The 25,036-nt window shown below is 40.2% G+C and overlaps 3 protein-coding genes across 13 annotated transcripts; all 3 read right to left on the minus strand.

Moving 5' to 3' along the window:
- Positions 1-486: 486 nt before the first annotated feature.
- On the minus strand, positions 487-6,955 carry LOC113138907 (ubiquilin-1-like). 4 transcript variants are annotated; one of them, XM_026321755.2, is made up of 12 exons: positions 6,694-6,955; positions 6,341-6,483; positions 6,136-6,159; positions 4,994-5,118; positions 4,546-4,808; positions 4,122-4,295; positions 3,972-4,032; positions 3,466-3,587; positions 3,132-3,215; positions 2,874-2,989; positions 2,603-2,759; positions 488-2,002 (listed from the first exon to the last, which is right to left on the minus strand). In XM_026321755.2, exons 1-12 carry the CDS (start codon positions 6,823-6,825, stop codon positions 1,934-1,936), a joined length of 1,470 nt encoding a protein of 489 aa, XP_026177540.1. In that variant the 5' UTR covers positions 6,826-6,955; the 3' UTR covers positions 488-1,933. The 4 variants fall into 4 exon arrangements, with proteins under 4 accessions (XP_026177539.1, XP_026177540.1, XP_026177542.1 ...); XM_026321754.2 differs by lacking the exon at positions 6,136-6,159 and having other exon boundaries at positions 487-2,002; positions 4,994-5,169; XM_026321757.2 differs by lacking the exon at positions 6,136-6,159 and having other exon boundaries at positions 4,994-5,169; positions 6,655-6,775.
- A 746-nt stretch (positions 6,956-7,701) lies between these two features.
- Positions 7,702-13,422, minus strand: gkap1 (G kinase anchoring protein 1). 7 transcript variants are annotated; one of them, XM_026322638.2, is made up of 12 exons: positions 13,253-13,419; positions 12,575-12,853; positions 11,044-11,202; positions 10,596-10,673; positions 10,012-10,147; positions 9,823-9,851; positions 9,524-9,685; positions 9,282-9,368; positions 9,038-9,101; positions 8,849-8,919; positions 8,665-8,742; positions 7,705-8,149 (listed from the first exon to the last, which is right to left on the minus strand). In XM_026322638.2, the coding sequence occupies exons 2-12, from the start codon at positions 12,821-12,823 to the stop codon at positions 8,108-8,110; spliced, it is 1,155 nt and encodes a 384-aa protein (XP_026178423.1). In that variant the 5' UTR covers positions 12,824-12,853; positions 13,253-13,419; the 3' UTR covers positions 7,705-8,107. The 7 variants fall into 7 exon arrangements, with proteins under 7 accessions (XP_026178425.1, XP_026178423.1, XP_026178422.1 ...); XM_026322637.2 differs by having other exon boundaries at positions 12,575-12,845; positions 13,237-13,419; XM_026322636.2 differs by having other exon boundaries at positions 13,237-13,419.
- Positions 13,423-14,224: 802 nt separating this feature from the next.
- LOC113138355 (kinesin-like protein KIF27) lies at positions 14,225-24,595 on the minus strand. Of its 2 annotated transcripts, none has more exons than XM_026320698.1 (15): positions 24,071-24,595; positions 23,580-23,780; positions 22,364-23,361; positions 21,948-22,091; positions 20,027-20,203; positions 19,681-19,874; positions 18,816-18,937; positions 18,523-18,660; positions 17,866-18,080; positions 17,442-17,504; positions 17,057-17,227; positions 16,753-16,944; positions 16,412-16,621; positions 15,892-16,090; positions 14,225-15,765 (listed from the first exon to the last, which is right to left on the minus strand). In XM_026320698.1, the coding sequence occupies exons 1-15, from the start codon at positions 24,366-24,368 to the stop codon at positions 15,146-15,148; spliced, it is 3,942 nt and encodes a 1,313-aa protein (XP_026176483.1). In that variant the 5' UTR covers positions 24,369-24,595; the 3' UTR covers positions 14,225-15,145. The 2 variants fall into 2 exon arrangements, with proteins under 2 accessions (XP_026176483.1, XP_026176484.1); XM_026320699.1 differs by having other exon boundaries at positions 15,177-15,765; positions 15,887-16,090.
- Positions 24,596-25,036: the final 441 nt, after the last annotated feature.

Consider the following 25,036-nt stretch of genomic DNA (forward strand, 5'->3'; position numbering starts at 1 on the left):
GTCTCTGAGAGTGCAGACAGAAAATCTGCAATGGTAAACAGAAAGCAACATATCAAGCACACAAAATGATTATTTCTCAGTAGCTGAAAATTATCTGCAAATATAACTTTTAAAAAATGAACATTACTTATTCCTTGTGTAACTTTACTTTTAGTAAATAAATAACATTTTTGCCAGTTATGCCATCTCTCTGATGCTCAACAACACAGCAGAGCTGATCATGCAGATAAAGATTTCAGAATGATATTTTACACTGACGATAAGTAATAACAAAATAATATCAAACTGACTTCATAATTCCAGCTAAGCAAAAAGCAACAGCTGAGATTACTGAAGTGTAAATGCCCCCTAGTGTTTCTGTTAAGAAAGTACAAGCTTAGATGTTACTAGCAGAAAGAACAGTACAGTATCTATTTAAAGAAATCAGATTTGAATCATTAGTAAAACCTGCCTGTTTGATGAGCAGAAGGTTTTCAGTGATAGGGACAATGAGCATTATACATAAATATAATGACACGTGGCAACATTATAAAGTTATACAGATATAAATAAGACAACCGACTAGTTTGTGTTTAACATATTCTTTACTGGCAGCTTGATCACGACACCAACAACACCATGTATTTACAGCTTCTAAAATGTTAACATGCTGTTCTCACTTTAATATAACTGTAAACTGAACATCTATTGGGTTTGGCCTGACTGAATAAAGGCAAGTGTTGCCACCTTGGGCTCTGAGAATTTAAAATAAATATTTCCCCTATTTTTTCACATTTTATGAATTCAGTGAATCATTTCTAAATTATTATTAAAGAAAAAATATAATGAAAATTATATTTCAATAATGAAAACTATTATATTTAGAAAGCCTTATAAAGTCCTATTGTACTGTTCCATAATGTAGAACTGCAACATGAATTTGTTCTAGAGCTGGATAAGTAAAAGTAGCTCAGTCAGTTGATGTTTAGTGAGATCCAAAGGGATACAACAAAGGGCGATTGCATAGGGCACACTACTCCTTCAACAGGATGTATTTCAGCAATTAAAGAAAAGCTGAAGGAAAGAATATTAAATCCCATGCATTACTGTTCTGTGCAGTGACAGTCAACTGGCTCACCTGTAAGAGTGAAGTAAAACAGTAAGTAAACCACAATTATCCTCATCATCTTGTTATCAGAAGGAGGGGGAAAAAATCAAGTTTTGGACTTTTCCGTGAGTGAGTGTTCAGAAAATTAGTTGCACATATCAGTTTCTGTGCCTGTGCAGAGTCAGGATAAATATTGACACATGATTGCACTTTTTTGGCTTTGCACAAAGTCAGCCTCTCCATTTTGAATATATTTTGGAGTGAGGCTTGCTTTTAAGACAGACTTTAGAATTATCTGGTGTATCTGATTACTGTAGACCCTATGGTGGACATACAACTACAGATGCAAGGGAAAGTGTCTGTGAATTGACTGGCTAGGAGTGTGAATCCTCTTGGGGTGTAAAAAGTCAACTTAATTATTTGATGCATTTATATATCCTAATATCACAATTAGGAAATTGCTTCAAGGAGCTTTACAGTCTGTGCAGTATCTCACTAACCTCAGTGCAAAGGGTAAGTGTTTGCAGGGCTGAATATAATTTGCGACACCAAACAGTGGTTAGTGTGGGAAGTTAATGGAATATAAGTACTATATGTCTTTGAAAGTACAGCAATCTAGACTTGCACATCTCCTATGCTTGTTTTTTTGTAAAGCACTTTTTAATCATTGACATTATTATGTTTGAGTGTAGGTGTTTATATGCAAATGCCAGTACATGTACATTCACTAGTGTATGTATAGTGCACAGATCTGTGTGTGGGTGTGTATGTGCCAGAGACTGAGCAGATGTGGTAGCAGTGGTGAGGTCTCCTCCTGTGCTGATTAGGGCCTGGAGGTTTGCCTGTCTATCTCTGGAGCCCATTGAGCTCAGATGCTCCAGCTCCTGTTGGAACTCCTGGAAATCCATCAGTCTTCTTAAATAAATGAGAAATGAATGAAACAGATTAATAGACCTTTGAAGATTCAAGGATCATGCAATCCATTTAGTTAAATTGAATCTTAACATGGAATGAGCTGATAGTATACCTATTTCTTATTTGACTACGCTGAATGCATGTAGGAACCATAGCTAAGGTCACTGACTGCTGCTCTAGTCATTTTAAAGAGGAGCTCAACACTAGTTTTGGAAGAAAACAAAAGTAGCTGCACTGGCCTCTGTTGGTTGAAATGTATAAATCTCTTGAGCCTCTGATCCCATTAAACATATGTGATGTGTTCAAATGTGGTGTAGCCTGGTATTAGAGTGCCACACTAAATCAAGGCTACACAGCCAGTTATTGTGCTGCCTCTATAGATACCTAAAATGTGGGCTTTGTACAGTGATCACTGAACTAAATAAAAAATGAGGGAAATGTTAAATAATATACAGTACTTGCCTTTTGTGGTAATAATAAAAGGTCAGAATTGTTTCCAGCGTGCTATCAGTCTAAAAATGTAGCTTCCTGTCCCTATTTTAAAAGCAGGAAAAGTTCAGATCACTGAAAGAAGTAAACAAGAAGGAAACACTAATGTACCCCATTATTAGTGTTAGCCAGTGCCTGTAGCATCTGTTGTACAAACTGCTGCTGCTGTTCTGTCACCGTGGCAACCTGCGAGCTGTTTCCTGATTGGCTGCTCAGAACACAGTCAGGGACAGCATTAACACTGGTTCCAGTATTAACAAGTTCAGCCCTGCAAGAAGATACGCAGCTTTACTCATGAAACATTTTAGAATATACTTCAAACCCAGAAACGAAACAAGATTGAATGTCGTGGGTTGAGGGGTACTGTACTGTTTCTACTCACACAGGTATGAGCGCAGGAGCCTCTGCAACTAGAACCTGTAGACCCTGCTGGATCTGTAGCACAGCCTCCATGGCTCTGGGGTTCAACAAAGCTGACACCATCTCAGGACTCTGCATCTACCGACCATTGAAAAATAATGGTGAAGAAAACACTGAGCAATAAAAGTCTGAGCATTGAATTTACCACAACAGATGACATGTCACAAAGCTTTGTATAAGAACATACAAAATCCGCATCTCTAGAGGCTATTTAACAGACCTGTTGCAGAAGAAGAGGGAGCTGCTGTCTCATCTGCTGCTGTAGCTGAGGATTCCCTGAGAACAAAGGATGGCTCAGCAGCATCTGAAAGAGGCAGAAAATAAGAGCAGTATGACTATAAGACCTGTCAGAGCATGTAAGGTTCGAGGGATTATGGGAATATGTTAACAAGATGTGAGGTGGAGGGGGGCATAGCCTGGTTCTAGATCAGTGAAAAGCAGACCTACAGCTCACTAGTTGCCTAGTGAAAAGAAGTGACCTGTTTGTGTGTCATGTTTTACCTGTTACAGTTATTTACGTGTTTATATACACCCGTAAATTGTGTTTGCATTACCTGTGCAGCCAGCTCAGGATTTTGGCCGAGGCAGTTCAGAAGAGTGTTGATATACGGCCCAGACAGCAGGTTTTCCATCAAACCTGGACTGGCCATGATGTCCTCCAGCAGTGACTGCATGCCTGGCACAAGAGGGAGGAGGTCACAGATACAAAATGAAGAAAGGCAGGGAAAAACCTGAAGATGAAGTTATGATGAAAAACACACAACAAAAATTTGTTTCAAATGATCAATACACCTAAAACGTAGGTTAAACTAGGACTGTGGGTTAACTGCTCGGCATACATTTCTCTTTTATCTCAGAATGAATCAGCTCCACCAAACTTATGTTTGTTTATTGACAGGTGAATTTAGTTGTCTAATGAGGGAATTGATGATTCGATAATTTAGTATGTAGTTAAACTGTATTTGGATTTGTCATTTTGTGCCTGCAGTAACAGTGCTCTGAGAGTTTGGCTCAGCTCTGGGTGTGGCAGTCAGCACTCTAAGAGGATCTGTGGAGTCACTGGAAAAGGGCGGTGTCTGGTCTCTTTCTCCTGCGGGTGTCTGCTGACCTCTGCCTCCTGCCTGGATGTAAATGATAAAGCAAATATACAAGATTAGTTTGACCAAATCTAAAAAGATTATTCAGGCAACTGCTGTCATTAAAGCTATACCTGTGATATATTGATAGTATCCTCTGGTATTTTGGCTTGAGTCTTCTGATGGTCATCAGATTCAGCAGTGATGGTTTCAGGGTTGTTATGCTCTGACTGCAAATTGTCTAATGCTGCATCTTCATTGTGAATCATCTCCTTTATCATGTCAGGGCTCCTGAGGAGCTCCAGCACCTGGAAAGTGAAACATGATCAGGAAGACAAAGATGTGAGAGAAAAGTTTATTGATTTTAAACCAATTCATATCTGACACTTGAAGCATATCTTTTTTTAAAATGCTGAAATGATATACATTGGTGCTAAAGGTAGTTACTTGAGACAGTGGCACATTTTTGCATAAACATAATAATGCCAGCAAACACAGGACAAGTCACAACAAATCTATATATTAAAATCGCTTCTTTTTATCCTAATCTGCACCCACCTGTGTTATGACATCTGAGTTGTTAAGCATATCTCCCACCTCTGGTTTTGTCTCCAGGAGCTGCTGGATTTGGGGATTAGACAGAATGAGATGCCTGATGACTTGGGGGCTGGAGGTGGAGAGGGTGCTCTGCACAAAGGGGCTGCCCAGGACACATCGCATCATCTCTGAATCAGACAACAGCTGCCTCTCCATCTGGCACTGGAGATCAGGGAAGAAGCCAGGTCCACTGTCTGTTAGGCCCAGGCTGCCCAAACCTTCCACTATGGTAACAAGATCAGATCAAAGGAAGTATGGAAATGAGCTGGAGAGTTAAATACACCCAGGTTAAATGAAGACCAGAAAGTACTGTAAGTGCAACACACAAATGTGATGTGAGATCTGAGAGGTGAGAAAAAACAACAAAATAATCTGAAGTGAGGAGGGTTTCTGTGTTTTTGTGTCTTACCTAGGCAGAGGGGAGAGGTGGGGGATGGTGTGAGATTGTTGGTGTTGGCAGTGAGAACAGCTGTGAGCTCTGACTGGACCATTTCTGATGAATCACTATTGGGGGCAGCAGGTGAATGATGAGGCCTGGGAAGGTAGGACTGAATCTGAGTCGGGAACTGCAGTTCTGTGTAAAAACTGTTCATGCATTTTTGAATATATTTAGGCACAAGACCAATTTTATACATTTAGTGATTAACACATTTTACATCTAAGGTACGTTTACAAAGTTTGAGTCAAAAAAGAAAGAGAAAAAAAAAACACAAATTCAATTTAAGTAAACTGATAGAGCTATTAGGAGTACATATAATAATATGCCTGATTATGACATAGTACTGACTCTACTGTGTATCCATCATATTCATTAATTATTAACAATTACTGAAAAATACTACTATTGTGGCTAAAAAGTATTCTAGAAGATTACAGAAAATGAGCATGTCCACATTAAATTAGCTGTGTCAGATTTGGCCTGTCATTTTAAATTAATGCGTTTCCTCAAGAAAATGCAGTGTGATTACTGAAAGCTGCTGCTGCCTCCACTGCTGAGACAATGAATCAGATGATAGTGAGGAAATGAAAGCACACTTCCAAGTGTATGGGAGTAAGAGAGGGTGGGGGGCTGTAGCCAATCACAGCTGACATTGCATTAGAGATGGGATACACCTAGAACAGATCACCAGTCTATCACAGGGCTGACACATATAGAGTGAGAAACATTCAAATTCACACCTACAGGCAATTTAGAGTCAGCAATTAGCCTAACCCCAACCTGCAGGTCTTTGGACTGTGGGAAGAAGCCAGAATACATGGATGCAGACACCCAGCAAGAGTCGGGGTTGAGTTGGATTTGCACAGGGTACCTTAGGGCCACCCTCGAAATATTAACTAACTATAAACTATACACACTCATTCGGCATCCCATTCTGTACATATGGGCCAAATTTGGTTTCAAATGGATGAAGCATTTGGAGATGCATCAGTTTGGTTATAGTTAGCCACGCCCTGACAAATGGTTATTAATGAGTTAAAGACTAATGATAGATGAAGGTATGGACAGTATTCAGGCTCATGCAAATATGATATAAAACAAGTTTGGCAAACCTTGGAGGAGAAATGACAGAAACACTGTTAGACCCAAAAGAGCAGAGACAATAATAAGTAACTGCTTATTTTAAAGATGCTGACAAATCTGTTCTGGGGCTCAGACATGCATTGTTGTATTAAAACTACAGTCAAGTGTCTTTGCAGCAGATATACTATAGAACGTTATTGCAAATACATTTAAGAAGCTTTAGTGATCACGGACCGTCGGATCATGCAGAGGCTGACGGACTTATCCTGTCCTTTAAGGTGACTCAGGAGCTCGGACTCTTTGAGCACCCGGCCGGAGTGGATCAGCACCAGCTGCTCTGCTGAAGCTCCCAGGCGCTCGGACAGACCCAGTTTCAGCTGAAAACACAGACACAATAAACACACCACAGCCCAAAATAAGGCGGTAATACTAATACTAGAGCGATTTAGGAGTTTTAATCATAGTGAACAATTTATGGCACAGAAATTTAGAAATGATGAATTATCAAACGCATCACAAATTTGTCAAATCAAAGCATTTTTACGCACAAATCAGAAGTTCTGGGACGGCAGCTCATGTCTCCTGACCTGTCTGACGGTGCAGTCTCCTCTGACGGCGAAGTCTTTGCTCTCCGTGACACTTTTGACGGCAACGTGGATTGTTTCACACCCGTGACATCCACCGGGTGCTCTCGGTTCATTTTTCACCGCGCCTGACATCCCGCTCCGGTCCGGGCTGACGATGAAGCTGAGAGGAGCGTACAGTCTGCGGGTCTGTCCCGATGACTCGGCAGAAAGTTCAACTCGACAGTGTCAGCTCCGACCCGACTGCGCAGGGACGTGCACATGCAAACACCTTTCTGTTATGTAAGGGAATCGTGCTTTATAATGTAGGCGACACTGCTGCAGTAGGTTGGTGCGAACAGTTACATTATTTAATGCCCATTATGCAGCAGTTCTGGTCAAATTAAAGGTATATTGCAGCAAAATCATTCAGCATCTCTGCTCTGATTGGTTCGTCTTTTGGAAATCTCCTTCCAGGTTAAAACTGGACTCTTTTGAGATCGTGTTGCACAAAGTGTAGAAGTCAGAGCCGAACTTTGCCATAATGTAAAATTATGAAGGAAAAAAAAAATCCTGTTTGTGTTAGAAACCTCTGAAAAGCTTCCTATCGCAGGAAGATGAGGACTAGGGTTGTATTAAGGGTCAGAGACACATCTTTTCTTTAAAGAATACTTTTTCAGAAGGTTGTTTTAGCAGATTTTAGTCGAATTTTTATTTGAATTGCCTTTCTTTTTAATCTTTATTTGATTTTGCATTAGTGGAACTGCTCAAAATCAAATATTTGTTGCACATTGTTGTCCTGTTTGCAAAACATAGTAACTTTTAAAAGTCTAAACTTTACATTTATTACTGGTTGTGCTGGCAGGATGTGTTTCACAGTTGCACTTTAGCCATAGAAAAGTTTGAGCCTGTAGTTGCACCTTACATTTCTGTTGTCATGACATTCGATATAAAATATTTAAAAACAGGCAGACCTATGAGCACTGAAAAAGTATTTTTATTTACTTAACAGTGGAAAAAAAAAAGAAAATGTCCTTTTGGCATTAAAACCCACAGAAAGAGCAATCACACAGTTCTGACAGTACTGGAGATGCAGTGACACTCTTGTGCCTACAGAGGACAGTGCTATGTGCTAAGCCACCATTTCAACACACACTGTCAACTTTTGTCAATAGATTTTGAAGGTTTCTACAATTCTTCTTTACCTGTGTACAGTACTGTACTGTACTGTAATGCACTGCACTGCACAGTACTGCACTGCACGTGTGTCTCTAATTAGGGGCACATGCATGATACGCTGACATGCTGTTTGAGCTCGGAAAAAAACAAAACAAAAAACAAAACCAAAAGGAACAAGAGTCCTGATTATGATCAGTAGTGTTTTTCTTCATTTTTAATTCATTTACTTCATTTCCAAATTCTTCTCCTCTTGGAATATTCATAGATCCATTTCTGAGCTTTTCCTCCCTTTCTTGTTTCCCTGTTAATAAGAACAGCCCAGACAAAACATAGTTATTCATGGTCATAGCAAAGTATTTTATTTACCTCAGTTAAAAAAAAAAAAAAAAAAACAAAGTGAAAAATTACTGATTGAGAAATAAGTCAATGGGCTACAATTCCCTCACTGATAATGAACATCTGTGGCATTGTTAAAAAGTTTAGTGTTAAAACTCTGAACTGAAACTAAGCTTACATCTAAAATGACTTTTTTTTTTTTTTTTTAACACCATAGTTATACTGCAACTTCTCTCACTTCACCTGAACAGTTGGCTGCTCTTTCTATCTTCTTTGGAGAGGCAAAGAAGTAACATGTACACAAACAATACAAAGGCAACCCTGCCCACACAATGGAGCATAGCTTGTCAGAGAATAAAATATACAACAGTATCTCATCTGTAAACTTCAAATAATACAGGTGCAGCCTTTGAATCTTCCTTATTATTGTGGTATTTGAACACACTAATTAAAAGGTAAAGCGATTGTTTAAGCTCTCACCTGATGTTTCGGCTGTTCTGACTGCAGGCCTTTGACTTTAGACCTTTCTTGTTCAAGAGCACCATGTAATAATGTGACCTAAAAAAAACAAAAAACAACATTATTTAAATGCATACACATCAAAAACAAACAAACAAAAAAAAAAACAATCACACACACGTCTCTTTTTCTTGCCATTACATACCTGTGATGACAGTTCTTCTTTGATATGTAGCAGCTCTTCTACCTGTAGAAGGATTTCTGCTTTATCTTTCACTGAAAGAGAGAGATTTAAAAGATTATACACAAAACAAGTCATATTGAGTCTTTATTAGGAAAGGAAAGAAAGGACAAACAAATGACAGTAAGGAGAGCTATCTAATGTTCAACTCACTCTCTCCCTGTTGGAGCATCTTGAGCAGCTGGGCGTTTCTGGCTTTCACCTCTTTGTATTTCATCTGCAGAGTTGTGAAGAGAAACTTTTAAAAATGTTTTCAAAGCATTTACAGCATATGTCACAACAGAGTGGAGAGAACTTTCTTTAGACATAGTGATACAGCTTTTCCACTCTGGAATCAACGGTGGTGGATTTCTAATTTGCCATTGAAATAATGGAACAGCTGCTCGCGACTGCTGACCTCCCACTCTGAGATGGTTTTCTTTAGCTTATCAATTTCCTGGTCTTTCTTCTCCAGCTCATACTTCAGCTGCTCCGCTCGAGGGTCCTAACAACAAGGGCAAAAAGAAAAGAGAAGGCGCAGTTGAAATATATACTTCCTACTGATTGAGCTAAGCAAGGAAAAGAAAGGCAAAGGTCCTTGGGTCCAATAAACACAGACTGCTAGTTTGTTGTTGCTCATGTGTGCCTCTGTCAACTCACCAGTTCATGTTCTGTGGACGTGCTGACTTCTTGTCCCTGGCTGTTAGCGTACTGCTCACGTCGTTTTTCCCGTTGGATAATCCGACTGACGTCGTCTTCCAGCTTATTAAAAAAACGCTCTTCCTGCCCGATTCCTAGTGCTGGGTTAGCCGTTCTGGAGTCCTGGAAGACAAGAAGTCAGCGTTTCAACTCTGATGCCCCACATCATATTTGGTATTCAGCTGCATATAAAAACTTCAAAGTATTTACAGGTAGTCAGGTTTTTCCTGTATATTTATATCGAATATAGTTTTGCTCACCTCTTTATCTTGTTTCTTACTCAAATGTTCTGCAAAGAGAGAAAGTAAATTGATATAATTACTGTTTAAATTACTTTAGGTGAGTAAAACTAATAAAATATTATTGCAGTCTGTAGTGAGAACAGTTGCAGGATTCCATGTTCTGGGAAGATCCACAGCATTTGAAACAGATTAATAGGTTTCTCTCACCTACACTGCCTTCAGCCTGGAAGTCCTGCAGTGAAACTGTCTTTTTGTCTTTTATCTGCTGATTCTTCTTCTTGTCCTTCTTCCCTCCACTCTCTTTTCCTCCTCTTGACTTAGGTGAGGATGTGTTTGTGTTGTTCTGTTGAATGAAAAAAGTTTTTGACTTTACTATTTAATTTACTATACTCTTTTTTTTAATTTCCACAGCAACTAAAACAGAAGATCCAGAGAAAGGTGGAACAGAGCAGAAGTGATTTTTGGCATCATGCATAAAGTGTATTTTGAACGAGCCATTGCCAGCAGTGCCAATGCAAGGAAGACACAACACAGTGTTTATTTCGATAACTTCAAATCTTTGCACATATGAATGTAAGCCAGGTGCGACAGAGGACAACATCACTTCAGCAAGAGTGAAAAAGCAACAGTAAGCAAACCACTGTAATGTCTTTTCTTATAAAAAGATATTTCACTCAATTTTTACACCATAAACTTTACAAGACAATTTAGTTTATTCAAACTCTTTCAACCCCGACAACTCTAGACCCCTTTTAATATGGTTTTGAAAAGAGCTATACTAGTGTGTGTACCTGTTTCTGTTGTTCATACTCCAGTTTACTTAGAATCAAGGCCTTTTCCAAGTCAGCCTCATACAGTTCAGTGGTTATCTAAGGGGAAAGGAGGAAAACAAATAAGCAAGAGCATGCATTTGGGAAAGAGGATTTAAATCAGGGAAAGACAGTATACAAAAACACATGCATCTGTACTTTTCTACTGCTTGCAACAAACAAGATGTGGTGCAACTGGAAAAGGAAAGAGGCGACAGGTTCAGTAAACGTATCTCAAAATCAATCAGTGTGTTCTAAGTATATCCTGCTTCTGGCTTACACCATAGACAGAGGAGGTGCTACTGCTGACCCCTGAAGAGCTCTACAGCTGGAAGCAATGCTGTGTCCAGAAGGGCACATCAGCACTGTGGTTATCCAACATACCTCATTCTAAAACACGTTTGCTATGGGAGTGGCTGTTCTTCCTTACCTGTTCATCCCTCTGCTTCCACTGCTGCCACCCATCTGCAGGTATATTGTGGTCCCCTGATGCAGGGCTAAGAAGGTCACTGGCTATTTCTGACAGCGTCATACAGGGAGGGGGGGCACAAGACTTCTGAGGAAGTTTCCTGAAGGCCAGATTACGTAACTGATAGAAAGAGATGAGACTCAATCCAAACAATGACCCAATACAACCATTAATATTACCATTATCCTGCTCTGTTAGTTTTATAGTCACCACTTTATTCAAATTTTCATAGCTCCATGATTAGAGCCTGACTGGTGCCTTTAGCTCACCGACAACAATCCACAGAGCACTCAAGGCATCATGTGGTTCTTCACTAATGGTACCCATAATTTATGGGCTGTTTTTTTTTTTTTTTTTAAATTTTGGCCCTTTTCTTTACTTCAATAGCTTACTGAGCGGGGACAGTACACATTAATAAGAATTTCTGTACGTGCACCAGAATTAGCCAAAAAGCTATTTGTAAGCCTCTCTGGCACAAACTACCCAATAACCAGAGATTCACAACTATGTCTGCTGTACAAACATATGTAAAGCTTTCCTTTTTCCTCAGGCTTATAAAAAATTGTATGTTTGTGTTTTCTCTATGTGGGGCTGATGATGGTTCCTTATCTATAGGAGCTTAGGGGTTCTTGGATGCATTTTATAGGGCTGCAATTGCACTTATTTTTAGAGATGATTATTCTCTTGATTCTTTCATAATCAATGGATGCTTTGACCAAAGGGATAGCATATATGCTGACAGTTACTTGACATGCTGCTGGGTGGGCTGTGATTTTACTACTGAGGATCAGTAAAGTTTTGGGATTACACTGTACGCTGCATTATATATCTGTTAGAGAAATTAAGAACATGTTTTACCCTCAAGTAACCTAATCCACCCTACTCTAGTATAACTGAAACACTGCTGAATAAGGTCCACTGTGTGGACATAAGTTTTGTTTCAGTGAGAACGGCTTGTACGGACCTTGACTTTTTAGTATTGAAACCCAGACGTCTTGTAGTGGGAAACTGCCTCCTCTTTTTGTTCACATGACCTTGTTTGTATCATGCCATTAAAAATGATGTGCTTGGCTGCTACCAGCCAGTGACTCTCATGCTGTACCAAGGTGCTGTATGACTGTTGTAAAACTTCTATGTAATTAAACAAAGTTCGGTCTCTGAGTCTATTTGTTAAAAGAATTTACCTAACAATATCTGATTTTAAAAAGTGACTAGTAATTAACAAATGCAGGGGAGTAATAGTATGATATTGTGTAGTGAAGTCAAAGTATGAAGTTGCAGTAAATGTACTTGGTTGCACCCATCAGCTGAGACCAAACTGGAGAGTAGCTGACTCCACCCTCTGCATTTTCACTTCAGGTGAAGTGAAACAACAAAGGAGCACAATCAGTACTCATGTCTACCACATAACGGAAGTCATGTATGCAGCTTAAACCCCACATACGTATGAAGCAGAGGGTCCTGCGATCCTTCTGTCCCAGCAGAAACCCACCTCATTTGCTTCACTCTGCTGCTGCTCCTTCTTCTTCTTCTTCTTGTCTTTCTTCTTGTCGCTGCCCTGCGGCGTTTTCCCCCCGGCTCCTCCTGCCTTTCCCTGCCGGGGCTTCCCGGAGGAGTCCCGTAAGCTTTTCGCGGTGGCTCTCCCCTGGTCGGAGGTGTCGGAGTCTGAATCCGAGTCTATCTGGAGAAGGGCGAAGCGGGAGGAGGTGGTGGGCACGGTGATCATTGCAGATGATGCCATTGCGAAAAACAAATGAACTGATCTCGGGATCAAAACGAGAAAAACAAACAAACAAAATTCAGTAAGGATAACTTGAAGCCGGTCATAAAACGAGTTTATTTAGCGTCTAGTGGCAATCTTTATTCAAATAAAATCATCACAATATATATTCGCCAACTGTATTATATGTATATAGCATCGGCCTGTATCATTAGCGTGTTTTAAAACAAATGATAATGAATAGTTTGAAGTGTTAAAATGCTAACAGTGCTGACCTAGCTAACTATACAACGTTTAGCCGGTTAGCTTCTAAACAAGTGCAAAAGTGCTGATGAATGGCAGTCAAAAACAAATGAACAGATTCGCGTTGAACTTCTGTTTCTAATGCAGTCACTCACTTGTGAGCAAAAGGCAGCATTCATAAGAAAACTTACTGAAGATTACTTTTACCTGTTCGTGAGCAGACTATCGAATAACGCTGGATTTGCTACCAGTGATCGCCTGAGTACGGCAGCCCGGTGTTGCCAAAAAGGATAAAGGGCTTCTGAATTGTGTTGCCAGGTTTGGATTTGACTGCGAATGAGCTGCCCAGAACCCGCCTTGCCATATAGTCTGTGTACTACCCTGTGCACATTTTATGCCCCCCTTCTTCAGCTTTTATTTGTTTCCCCTTTGGAAATGAAATAAGCCGAATTAACTACTGGTAGTTCCTGTTTGCGTTTCATCATTGAATGAACAGAAAACTGTCAATTTGTTTTTTTGAAACTACAGACTACAAACTAAAATGTTTATAAAATTATTGACTGTACAAGTGTTGAGCTTCACACACAACGGTGTGTCTGTAGGTGTCATGTAGTAGTTTGAGATATATTGTTTCTGTACCCAGTGCCCTTCCACCACCCTGGACAGCTCCTTCACCACGGACACTTTCCCCACACACTAAGAACGCCTGTAAATGTGGCTGACAGGGCCCCTTACATAAACCTCAAACAGGAAAAACAAGTTAGATCATTTTTAGGTTCAGTAGGATCTTGCTTTGCATGGATTTGGCATCCAACATGGGCACATAACCTTGGGTCATGACTGACTTTCAACCTGAACTTGTGACTTTTTGACCTGAACTCCAATTCTGGAGGGCCACTGTCCTGCGTGTTTTCCAACTATCTCTGCCCTTGCAGCTTCTGAATGGATGAACACACGTTATCCAGGTAATCGGCAGTCGGTAGGGCAGAGATAGTTGGAAAACTAGAAGAGCAAAGTTTTATAGGTTTGTCATGGTACACTCACCTCTAAACCATGACCCCATTTATGAAAGGATGGGATGAGCCCACACACTAAACAGTGAGATATACATTTTACTTAGTTTAATACATTACTGTTAGAAGAATCACCCATATAAAATTTAATTTACACAGCAATCAGTATACAGTATAGAGCACAAGGAAAAGTTCATATATAAAAAAAAAATCAAATGCATAAAAAACACTCCCAAGCTTTACATTACTGTTGTAGTGCAATAAAGACATTGCATCTACTGGACATTTCAAGTGCTAATCAGTGCTAAAAGAAGAATTAAAGAAGTGAAAGACAAACAGTTCTCTTTATGAAGAACTGTTTACACCTAACAGCAGATTTATGAACATGTTTTCCCTAAATTGAATCTGTTAAACTAGGGAGAGTATGACTGAATAGAGTTAAGATACTTAATATGTCTATAGAATTAATATCAGAAAAGTGCATTTAATAATATTACCTCATTGCATACATGGGATTGTACATTATATATACAATAGAGTGATGCTAGGTTTTTGAGAACATCTTTTATGTCTTTAGGATAAGAGCTTAGATTGTAAGATCCTCAAATTTAAAATGCACATTCGATTTGAAAAATCTATAGTTGCAAGATATGACGTTTCACTCTATCTTTGAATGTGTAGAGAGGCCGGGTTTCTCTCTACACATGCCATTTTGTTTTAATGACAACCATGGCCTTTTTGTGTTTTTTTTTTTTTTCTATTGAATGACAAAACTCCACAACATTCAGCAATGGCAGGATGTGAGAAATATGTAACTACCTAGGAAAATAGTTAAATAGGAAGACAGTGCAAAGCTGAACTACATCTCAGATGACACTAATTTCTGCTCAGGTCATTGTCATGGTTTCACTGTTCTGTGATATTAAATCTTTGACAAAGGACAGTGTAAGGTAACTTTATGCACCTATAGGCACTTTTAACTGACAGTGAGTTCAGTTCGCTCATACGTGACACCGGTATGACGTGACATTTTTTTCTTTACCACCACTTAACCTAGCTACATAATAGATATGCAAATAGCACATCATCACCTGTCACTGTTTCTGGGCATTTCTATGGAGTCCTCCAATATTGACCCTGTGCTGGTATCTACAACAGATTGTCGCCTCCTTGTGGCAGAACCAGAGATGTGCAGGTCAGCTGGAGAGATCTGTCTCAGCTCTTTGCGACACAGACGGACTGGTGTCATCTCTAGACTTTCCCCAAACTGACCAGCCCCTCTTTCACTCCTCCCCTGGGACTGGGTGTGCATCTGTTTGTATTCAGGCATTTCTGGCTTTCTGTGTGCTCGGAGCTCAGATGAAGAGGGACAGGAGGTTTGGTGTGCCTGTCTTTTTGTACAAGAATCATCCTTTTGGTCTGTTTGCTCATTAGGTACCTTTGTGTATGTTGCTGCAATATGTATCCTTGTCTGTACCCCTTCAGTATGCATCTGGGGTTTGTTTGTGCTTGGGTGCATCTGCATATTGTGTGGTTGTCTGTGGTCTTGTGTGTGTGAGGGCTGATTGTCAGGGTGTACACCACCACTGAGATGCTCTTTGAGTTTCTTTTTGAGCTCCCGACTGGAGCTTTTGTAGAAAAACAGTTCTTTCTCCAGATGCTGCAGTCTGTCTTGAATAGCCTGCTGCACCAATCCTGAACCACCCTCTAATTAAATACACATAGGGACACAAAGTAAATAAAAAGAATTTTTATGAAACAATTTCTATACAGGATAGGAAAAGGACAAAAAATATTTAAATAGTTGTGCCCAGGTTGTCCTAATCACCTTACCTTGCAGTTTCTTCAGCAGTAGCTGGATGTTGTTCTGGTGATCTCTGTGCTGTTCGGTGAGCCTGCGGTCTGCATCGAGGGCCAGGCGCTGCATGGCGGCCTCCATCTTCCTCAGCACCACCTCTTGCTCTCCAGCATGAAGCTCCAGCTCTTCATAGTGCAAACGCAAATTGCGCTCTGCCTCACGAAGGCAAACAACCTGTAAAGCATGATAATGGTGGGAGGGCAACACACATTATGAATCTAATTACAAAGATATTGGCTGATTATTCTACCATAGTTTCTGTCTAACCATAAAAGGATCAGTTTTTTTAACAAAAAAAAAAAGGTTTTAAAGCACACACTAGGCAAACATGGGATTTACTTAAAAATATGAAATAATTCGAAATCGAATTAAAAACAGAGTTTACGAGGTTAAGACAAGTAGACATTCAGACAGGCCCCAGTAACAAAAATAGAATTGAGAGCATGCAGAGCTAAAGGCTGTGTATATCATACATCTCCATGCATGTTATTTTACCTTATTGAAATATCTGATGAGCAACTCTGCAGCCTCAGGTGGTGAGAGCTTCCTAATGACATTACAGAGCTCAGTGTTTTCTGATGAATGTGACGAGGAGTCTGTGATTAACAACTTCTTCTGTTTGTCTTGGATGCAGCGGTTTTTAAACTCCAAAGCTGCATCCAGAGCTTCAATAGCTTCTTCCAGCTGAAGCAGGGAACATTCCTCCTATTCAAACATACGCACATACATGCACACAAAAGGAAAAAGGTTGAATCTCAAAAAATGTTTGTAAAACCTGTAATCATATGAGGTGTCAATTTTATTGTAATACAACAGACACGTTACTTCTTTCTGACCTCAACATTTAGCACTCTGTTTTCCTTCAGCTGTGCATCCAGAGTGTCTCTCTTTTTTTTAAGTGCATCTCTCTCCTTCTCTAGTTCCTCTGTGGTGACTCCTCCCGTCCACTTTGTAGTGGTACTGCTCTGCAGCTGCTCCTCCACAGACTCCAAACGCATTGAGACACGCAGCAGGTCCTGACTCAGAGCCTGAAATGTCATTGATAAAAACCTTCCAGGTTCCATCTTCACAAATATGTCCTGCAGCTCTTGTCACAATATTTAAAAATGACATACAAGAGAAATTATTATATAGACTTACCTGACTTGAGTGTAGCATCTTGAGCTCCAGTTTGTTTTTCTGATGTAGACAGGCCTCCCTGCGCAGGAGCACTTCCTCTCTCCTCCTCAGCTCCTCCTCCAACTCCTGAAGTGCTGCTCTTTTCTGAAGCATCTGCTCTTCCTCTTCCTCCAGCCAATTACTGGAGGTAAGCTATGACAAGAGGAGCGAAGAGTGTGTAGAAGAGATAAAAGGAAGAGTGAGATGACAGAAAGAGTAAGAAAATAGACAATGGCACAGGGGGACAATGAACAAAAAATAGCAAAAGGAGGGAAAAAAAAGAAAGAAACTAAATGGCTTTTTAGGAGCAGAAAAAGTGAAATTGACTTTTTAAGAATTGATTCTGCATCTAGACTTAACATTTTACCTCTTCCTTTGACTCTTTGTGGTGATTGTTTTTGCACGAAGTCAAATCTCCTTCCCTTTGCTCCTATAAAAAGAATAGATAAAGAAGAATAAATAAACACATTTATAAAATATGAATATTTTATTTTTAAATTGCAAGGCTACATATATATGTCTATAATATAATCTAATTTAAACCAAAATATAGTTGACAAAAAGTGGCACTGATGTACAGCCCCCAACTCCAGTTACTCCAGTTTTTACATTATGAATACATTATTACTTCCCTATAATATTTTCTAGCTTTTCTGACTCTGGGCTATCAAAAAGAATCAAATTTGCTCATTTTAAATGTCTGGGTCAACAGAATAGTTTTAATAACTTGCTTAATATGTTAATCTCATGTTTCAACATTACTTGGCTCATTTCAAGTCTGTACAACTAACCCCATTTTTGTCAAGTGCTATGTTGTTGTCACTGGTCTGTCTCTGCTGATTGAGGTTGGTCTGCAGCTGTGCTCTTTGCCGTCTCATGTGCTGCAGGCTGCGGTACACCTCCGCTCTGATCTGCTGGCTCTGCATGGAAAGTCTTGCCAACACACCGCCTTCTCTGCCATCACCACTGTGCCTACTATGTGTGTCCACTGCTTGGGTCTCCTTTTCTGTCAAAACAAAACACACATTCTAAAGTGAAAATGAGATAACACATTTAATACATATAAATAATTAGAGATAATACATATAAATACATTCAATTTGGATGAGGCATGCATTACCACCTGCCACAGTCACAAATGTTCCAGTTCCATGTATAGTAGACTTAAACACAAACAATTACCATATGATGATTTGTAAAAAAAAAAAATGTGTTCATCAGATTATCATCACAGTGTGGTCATGTATATGTGCTCTTATTATACAATTAACATATTATTTAAAGCTGCTACTGTGTCATTCTTGAATTCCTAAATTCACTCAACAGAAGCCTCTATGGCTAACAGAAAACTCCTCATGCTCTGATACACAAACAAATGGGCCAATATTTTATCACTCAGTTAAACAGGCAAGAAGCAAAACCACAAACAGGAGTAGCAATGAAATTACCAGTTTTGTCAAGCTCTTTGATGAGCTGCTCTTTTATGCGCATGTTGACTGACAGTTCTTGGATCATTCTCTGTGTAACACTGGTTCTTAGTCTCGCCTTCCTCAGTTGGCTATGCTTGGTGTGGTTTTCCTTGGTCCCTAAGAATAAACAGCAATTGACAATATGAAAAGGAAACAACTTCTAAAATAATTCTTTGAAATGTCACTGAAGAGATATGAGACAGAAAATCATGGCAATGAAGGACAATAAAACTGAAGTCTGCTAGATAATGCTAAATACATTTCAAACATACCTGTGAATCCCTCAGACCGCCATAATAATGGATTTCTATTAGATATTTGGTCTGGTGTCATTTTTTTCTCTTTTAGAACTAATTTCTTCTGCCGGTTAGTCCATGTTCTGTTTAAAGAACGCCTGCAGTAATGGTAGAAAACTTCATTAGGATGATCATTTCAGATTAGAATTTCACTGCTGTAAGAAAGACAGATATTCTGAAAATTACTGACGTGTAAAACTTAAGACAAGCTTTTTTTTGCTATGGTAGGTGCACCTACAATGCAATTGTAAACAAGTGTTAGAAGAAAAAACCTCTCATACATTAACAATATACATCACTCATTGCCAATCATACATGCTACATTGAATTCTTTTACTGCACTGTGCTCCCTGCAATGATGCTCTCCAAGAGATGTCAAGTCTCATTTATTCCTAAAAATTGGTGCTTATTTTGAAACAGTATTTAATGCTGGTTGCAAAATAATTGCAAAATAATAATCTACCCATGTCATGTATTGCACTGTGCAGGATGAAAGTTAGTGGCTGCAGATGGAACCATTATTATTATTATCAAACTTTTAAATTTTAAAAATATATATTGTGTTCTCAAAAAAAATTAGTTTGTGTGTATAATAAATGTCATTCTCTGTTCACTTCATGTGAACTGGCAGGTAGATGACACAAAACACAGTCATCCTTGACACCATTCTAAGTTTCACTGTGCTGCTGCCTACGCACACATTAATACATGAAGGGTCACTGCTTTATGAAATCAGAGCAGGTGAGGAATACATGTTGCAACACCTGAAGACAAATCCACTTTAATGTTTAAATGTTTTAATATAACATTTAACACCTCCTAACATTTGAATGATTCTCACCTAAATCCATTTCTACCCACAGTGTCATCATCCACCTCTTTCTCTTGATCTTTGTCTTTTCTCTCTCCCTGTTGTTTTATGAATGGACAGTACACCTCATCCTTTTCCTCAATCTCAGCCAGCAGGAGATGACCACGCATCTTAAAGGCTGCCATCACTCTCTCTAGTGAATAGGCGGGAGGACTGGAGTGAATCTACAAACACACATGCATTTGGAGAAATAGACACAGCTATGAACAAGAGAGTGTGTGGGTATGTACTAACAATCACATGTCCAAACGTGTGTTTATCTGGTAAAACAGATAAACACACAATTGTGCACATACAAACCAGTGCAGCTACCTACCTTCCTTGGAGGCCCCTCTCCACAGCTATGTCTGATTAGAGGCACACTATAAGGCCTCTTGCCCGAGTTTCCAGAAGCCCCTGATTCCAACACTGCCCCTGAGGTAGCACCCCGAAAGGTCATGAGGTCACTGCGAAGACGATTGACCAAAATCTGCTGGTCAACCAGTTGTTCGGTCTGAAAACATTCACACGTGTCCAGAGACAAACATTAAGAAAACAAAAAACTAGATGATGCAATTTATGAAGAAATTGTGTTGGGATTGCTGACTGCTGCAAAATGCTTGAGGCTGCTAAACAGCTGAAGTATGTTGACAGTTGGAATAATCGAGAACTATGAACTGTAGTGAGGGGGCTTTCAGGGCTTTTATTTTGAAAGGACAACGTGCTACAGGGAGACTCATGGGACCTTATACTAGAATCTGGACTTTATTTTGAATGTTCCTTATACTTTGCAAAAATGTAATATCTTCCTATAAATAACTGTAGACTTTTATTGTGAAAGTCTGACATTGCCCTGGTAGCAGACACCATGGCTGACATTGAAAATGGCCTCACTTGGTGCCTGAAGCTGTATGCCAATAGCCAATGTCCATTTTAATATTGAGTTGCTGTTTCAGGGCTTTTCTGTTGAGAAACTGTTATTTCCAGGCTTTTATTTTGAAAGGACAAAGTGGTGCAGGAGACTCTTGGGACATTATTTTAGAATCAGGACTTTATTTTGAATGTTTCTTATACTTTACAAAAATGTAATATCTTCCTATTAATGATTGGAGACTTTCATTGTGAAAGTCCAAACATGGCCTGCTGGGAGACGACCCTATGGCTGACATTTAAAACAGCCTGAGTAGGTGCCTAAAGCTTTATGCCAATAGCCAAAGTCCATTTTAAGCTCTTTTAATTATTTCTTGGGTTTTATTTTGAAAGAAATCCTAAACAAAGGCTTTTATTTTGAAAGCACAACATGCTGTGCGGCATTGAGATGACCCTCAACTAAAAGCAAAGACTTAAGTTTAAATAGTCACTATACTGTGGAACGGTATTTGAGTGTTCATTATACTTTAGAAAGGTGCAGTCACTTGCTCTAAATAACTGTAGACTCTTATTGTGAAAGTGTCATCACCTCCTGGTTGGAGAAGACAACCTGGCCCACACTGAGAATAGTCACTATGTGTAACAGCAGTGGACATTAGGCATTAATTACCAACCACAGGCAGCTGTGGTCCTGGTGGAAAATAGAGCATGGGTCCAATTGGCTTTTTTGATCGGGACTCCCTAACGGATTTTTTGCCAAATTTGGTAGAGTTCTGGCTCTCCATTCAAATTTTCAAGTATTTTTGCAAATTTTCAAATTGTTATACAGGGGGCGCTACTTCGCGTATTGTGATTTTGTTCAATCACATGGTTTCAGGCCCCTGGCGTCTAAAATTCATCAACTGGTCAGATTCAAATCCAACAATGCGTGTGTGATTCACCACACCACATAGCTCTCCCATTGGAAAACAATGGCTTTCTGTCATCACCAAGGCAATAGCGTGGAAAATAGAGCATGGGTCCAATTAGCTTTTTTGATCAGGATGCCCTAAAGGATTTTTAACCCAAGTTTGGTACAGTTCTGACAAACAAAATTTTGGCTCTCCATGTAATTTCATCCCTCAGTACAGATCTCCCATTTGAAAACAATGGTGGCTTTAGGTCATCATCAAGGCAACAGCGTGGAAAATAGAGCATGGGTCCTTTTTTTTAGGATGCTGTGATTTTTGTGCTGAATTTCGTAGACCTGTGACAATCTAAATGTTTGGCTCTCCATTCAAATTTTCAAAACGTTATACAGGGGGCGCTGTTGCGCCTATTCCGATTCCTGCACTGTATGCCGTGTCCTTTTCTACTGTGTTACAGAATTCATTTGTTCATGTCCTAACCTGTATACGGATACGCTGCTTTTCTTCTTCTAAGGCATGGAGGTGTGTTTTCCTCTCTTGAAGGAGTTTCTCAACTTCTTTCTGCACCTGTCTCAGTTCGGCATCTTTCTCCTCCAATAGCTGCTCCTGTATGTCAAGCGCTTCCTAAAGTGAAGAGAAAAAAACAGCATCTCCATTATATGTTGGGGTTATTGACACATTTCTCTTAGAATGAGGAATATGACAAACTTAGGATAACAAGAGTCTGGACTCTTAAATCTTTAAAAATAAAATTAGTTGAGCAGTGTAGGGTACATGAATGAAATATATCCCCAGTGTATATCATCATAACATCATAGTCCTGTATATATTTAATAAATTTCTTATGTAGATTATTGACTAACTCCCATCAACTATTTGTTGTTCATTTTCATTACCTGACATTTCTTAAGTTCCTCTCTGAGCTTTAAAATGATAATATAGTTGGGCTGGTCTCCATCCACCTTTGAACCATCCTTATAAATTTGATGGGAGTTATTGACAGCTGTCAGTCTCTCCTGCCAATCCTGCAAACACTGCCTGAAAAATTGACTTGGAGAGGGGCCAGAGATATCAGCCAGCAGAGCTGCAGCTTCCTGTGCCAGCAGGCGGTACTGTGATAATCCCTCCTGGTCCACCCCTTTCTCTGGTTCAATCTCTCTCATCTGACAAGATTGTTTTAAGTCATCCCCTTCTCCATCTTTTCCACCTGCCCTTCCCCTTTCCATTTCCATCTCTCTTTCCTTCGCTTTCAGTAGTTCTCTAAGTGTCTGCACTTCATACTCCAGCTCCCCAAGTCGAGCCTCGCCGGGGTCCCAAACTGTAGGACATGATTTAACCTCTGTGTGAGAAGACATTCCTCCAGGGCGGTTGCGAATGTGACGAGCCTTGGATGCAAACTGCAGGACAGTCAGAGTTTCAGCTACACTGTGATGGGAGGGGCTTACACATGCCACCATCAGCGTGTGGGCGGTGCCTCCCAGTGAATCACGAAGGAGACGGGTGATCTTGGCATCACGATATGGTATGTGTGCACTGCTGCAGCTGTTACCACGGCGATTTCGAGCAGGGTCAGAGAGGGCACGGATAACATTGCCCAATGCAAGAAGACCTGTGTTGATATGTACAGACTCTTTAAGTCGTGTCCCAGTGTTGCCAGTTTTTCCAGCACGCTCCGAACCTGCTAGATCAACCAGACAGAGTTTAGAAACAGACTTTAAGGAGGGGTTGTTGTTTTGGCAGCACTGTATGAGCTGAAGGGTGAGGATAGTGTGAGAGCGACTGGAGTGCTCATTCATCCCTGTGGTGCCAGTGTGGCGCAGAGCATTGCCGGTCTCTAGAATGCTGAGTAGCTCCTCAGCTGAAGTGATGACCATCTCTTTGGCTCCCACCACCACTAAAAATACACACAATCATCCTTTCAATGAAATGCTTTTACTCTGAGTCTTAATATTACTGCAATATCCTTTCCCCATAGATATCTGTGATGCCTCAAAGAATGTGCCTCATGTCTTATTTTAGGAAAATCTATGAGCTCATTCCCTCATTAGAAGGATTGTGAAAAATGTAAATAAGTCACATTTGCGTGTTAGTCAGAAAAGAGATTTTTATTACCTGTGTTTCCCTTCTCATCCTCTCTAATGTGAAGTTCTTTGTGCATTGTGTGTAGCTCCAGCAGGTCCCGCAGCTCCTCTCTGTACAGTTCCATATATGAGACCCGCACTGTGGCCTCCACACCGTCACTGTTCCTCCTCTTCTCACCCAGCAAGAAAAACACATCCTGGGCCACACGATCAATAATTCCTCCATCTTCATCTGAGTATGGTTTTGGAAAGAAGAGGCACATAGTTAAAAAGTACAAGTGGCAAAGGCCAGAGAGTGAAACATCACATGAGACCTGACATTAGACCTGGACATTACTGATCAGGAAAAGCCCAGACTCAAAACTATTCAGCCATACATACAGTAGAGATGCTCAGATAAAATTGTTCTCATTTTAATCAGACAGGTGTCCTGTAAAAATCATAACCAACATCTCTCATTTTTTCCAAACAGTTATCTGGATCTTTCTAGCCTAATTTAGTGGTTCGCTCTGGACAACTTACCCAGGTTTCCTCCTCCCAGTGTGTATGTCTTGCCTGACCCGGTTTGTCCATAGCAGAAGACCGTGGCATTGTAGCCGTGGACCAGGGACTCCACCAGGGGCTGGACACAGGACTCGTACACCTCATCCTGGCTGGCTGTCGGTCCAAACGCGTGGTCGAAGGGGAAGACTCGGTCCGAGCCGAGCATCACCTGCGCGGAGCCCGGCACCACCCGCACACACACCTGGTGGCTGTGGAGGACTTCTTTAGGAAGCAGCGGGCGGATACGGACCGCGACCCGGACACACACCTCGCTCATGACGGTGAAACGAAGCTACTGAGAACCGCTAAAGTAACGTTACCTGTAATGGAGTTTCACTTTCATCCTAAGAGCCGAACTGACGTGAAACAAGGGCCAATGATCCACATTTTAAGAAAAAAAAGCCTCTGATATTTGCCTTAACGTGCGTTTAGTACCGTTGTCGTCATTTGACATGTTGTTGTTGGTCCCATCTCCCGTTTGTTGTCACTCCTCGGTTGCCCGGGAAACCGCCGCCACAGCAGCCGAGGAAAGCGGGAGAGGCGTTCAAGAGTCTTCATGGAGGTCGGACCGAGTGGTACGTGAAGGCAACAGCGCCATCTTCTGATCTTCTCATTTTGATTCAGTCTTCTTCTTTCGCTTCTTTCGGCTTACTCCCATTCGGGGTCCGCATTGTCGATTTGGCACGTTTTGCGCCGGATGTCCTTCCTGACGCAACCTAAGTGAGGATTTTTAAAAATAATTTCATTTATAATTTTAGTTCAATAACGTTACATTTTCTTAAAAATACATATCTTATTGCTATGTATCACAATCAGTTAACTATATCTTGTTATATGCTGTATGATATTTCTTATATACTTTATTTATTGTAGGGTGCTGCTTCTGCTGCTGTTTCTTTTTCCTTTTTTGATGATTCATTATAGATCTCTTTAAAAACTGCACCA

This window comes from Mastacembelus armatus, chromosome 9, assembly GCF_900324485.2.
Source record: "Mastacembelus armatus chromosome 9, fMasArm1.2, whole genome shotgun sequence".
NCBI classification, from domain to species: domain Eukaryota; kingdom Metazoa; phylum Chordata; class Actinopteri; order Synbranchiformes; family Mastacembelidae; genus Mastacembelus; species Mastacembelus armatus.

Coding starts and splice junctions, on each gene's coding strand:
- LOC113138907 (XM_026321754.2), bottom strand. CDS start 6,825: ATGTCAGGCGCGGTGAAAAATGAACCGAGAGCACCCGGTGGATGTCAC. Junction 4,296..4,545: donor ACTCAGATGTCATAACACAG/GTGGGTGCAGAT, acceptor TTCACTTTCCAG/GTGCTGGAGCTCCTCAGGAG. Junction 2,003..2,602: donor TGGCTAACACTAATAATGGG/GTACATTAGTGT, acceptor CATTTATTTAAG/AAGACTGATGGATTTCCAGG.
- gkap1 (XM_026322638.2), bottom strand. CDS start 12,823: ATGGCATCATCTGCAATGATCACCGTGCCCACCACCTCCTCCCGCTTC. Junction 8,920..9,037: donor GATGCTCCAACAGGGAGAGA/GTGAGTTGAACA, acceptor TCTCTCTTTCAG/TGAAAGATAAAGCAGAAATC. Junction 8,150..8,664: donor CAGAACAGCCGAAACATCAG/GTGAGAGCTTAA, acceptor TCTTATTAACAG/GGAAACAAGAAAGGGAGGAA.
- LOC113138355 (XM_026320698.1), bottom strand. CDS start 24,368: ATGAGCGAGGTGTGTGTCCGGGTCGCGGTCCGTATCCGCCCGCTGCTT. Junction 18,081..18,522: donor CAAAGAGCTTGACAAAACTG/GTAATTTCATTG, acceptor TTGTTTTGACAG/AAAAGGAGACCCAAGCAGTG. Junction 16,622..16,752: donor ACAGAGTGCTAAATGTTGAG/GTCAGAAAGAAG, acceptor ATGTTTGAATAG/GAGGAATGTTCCCTGCTTCA.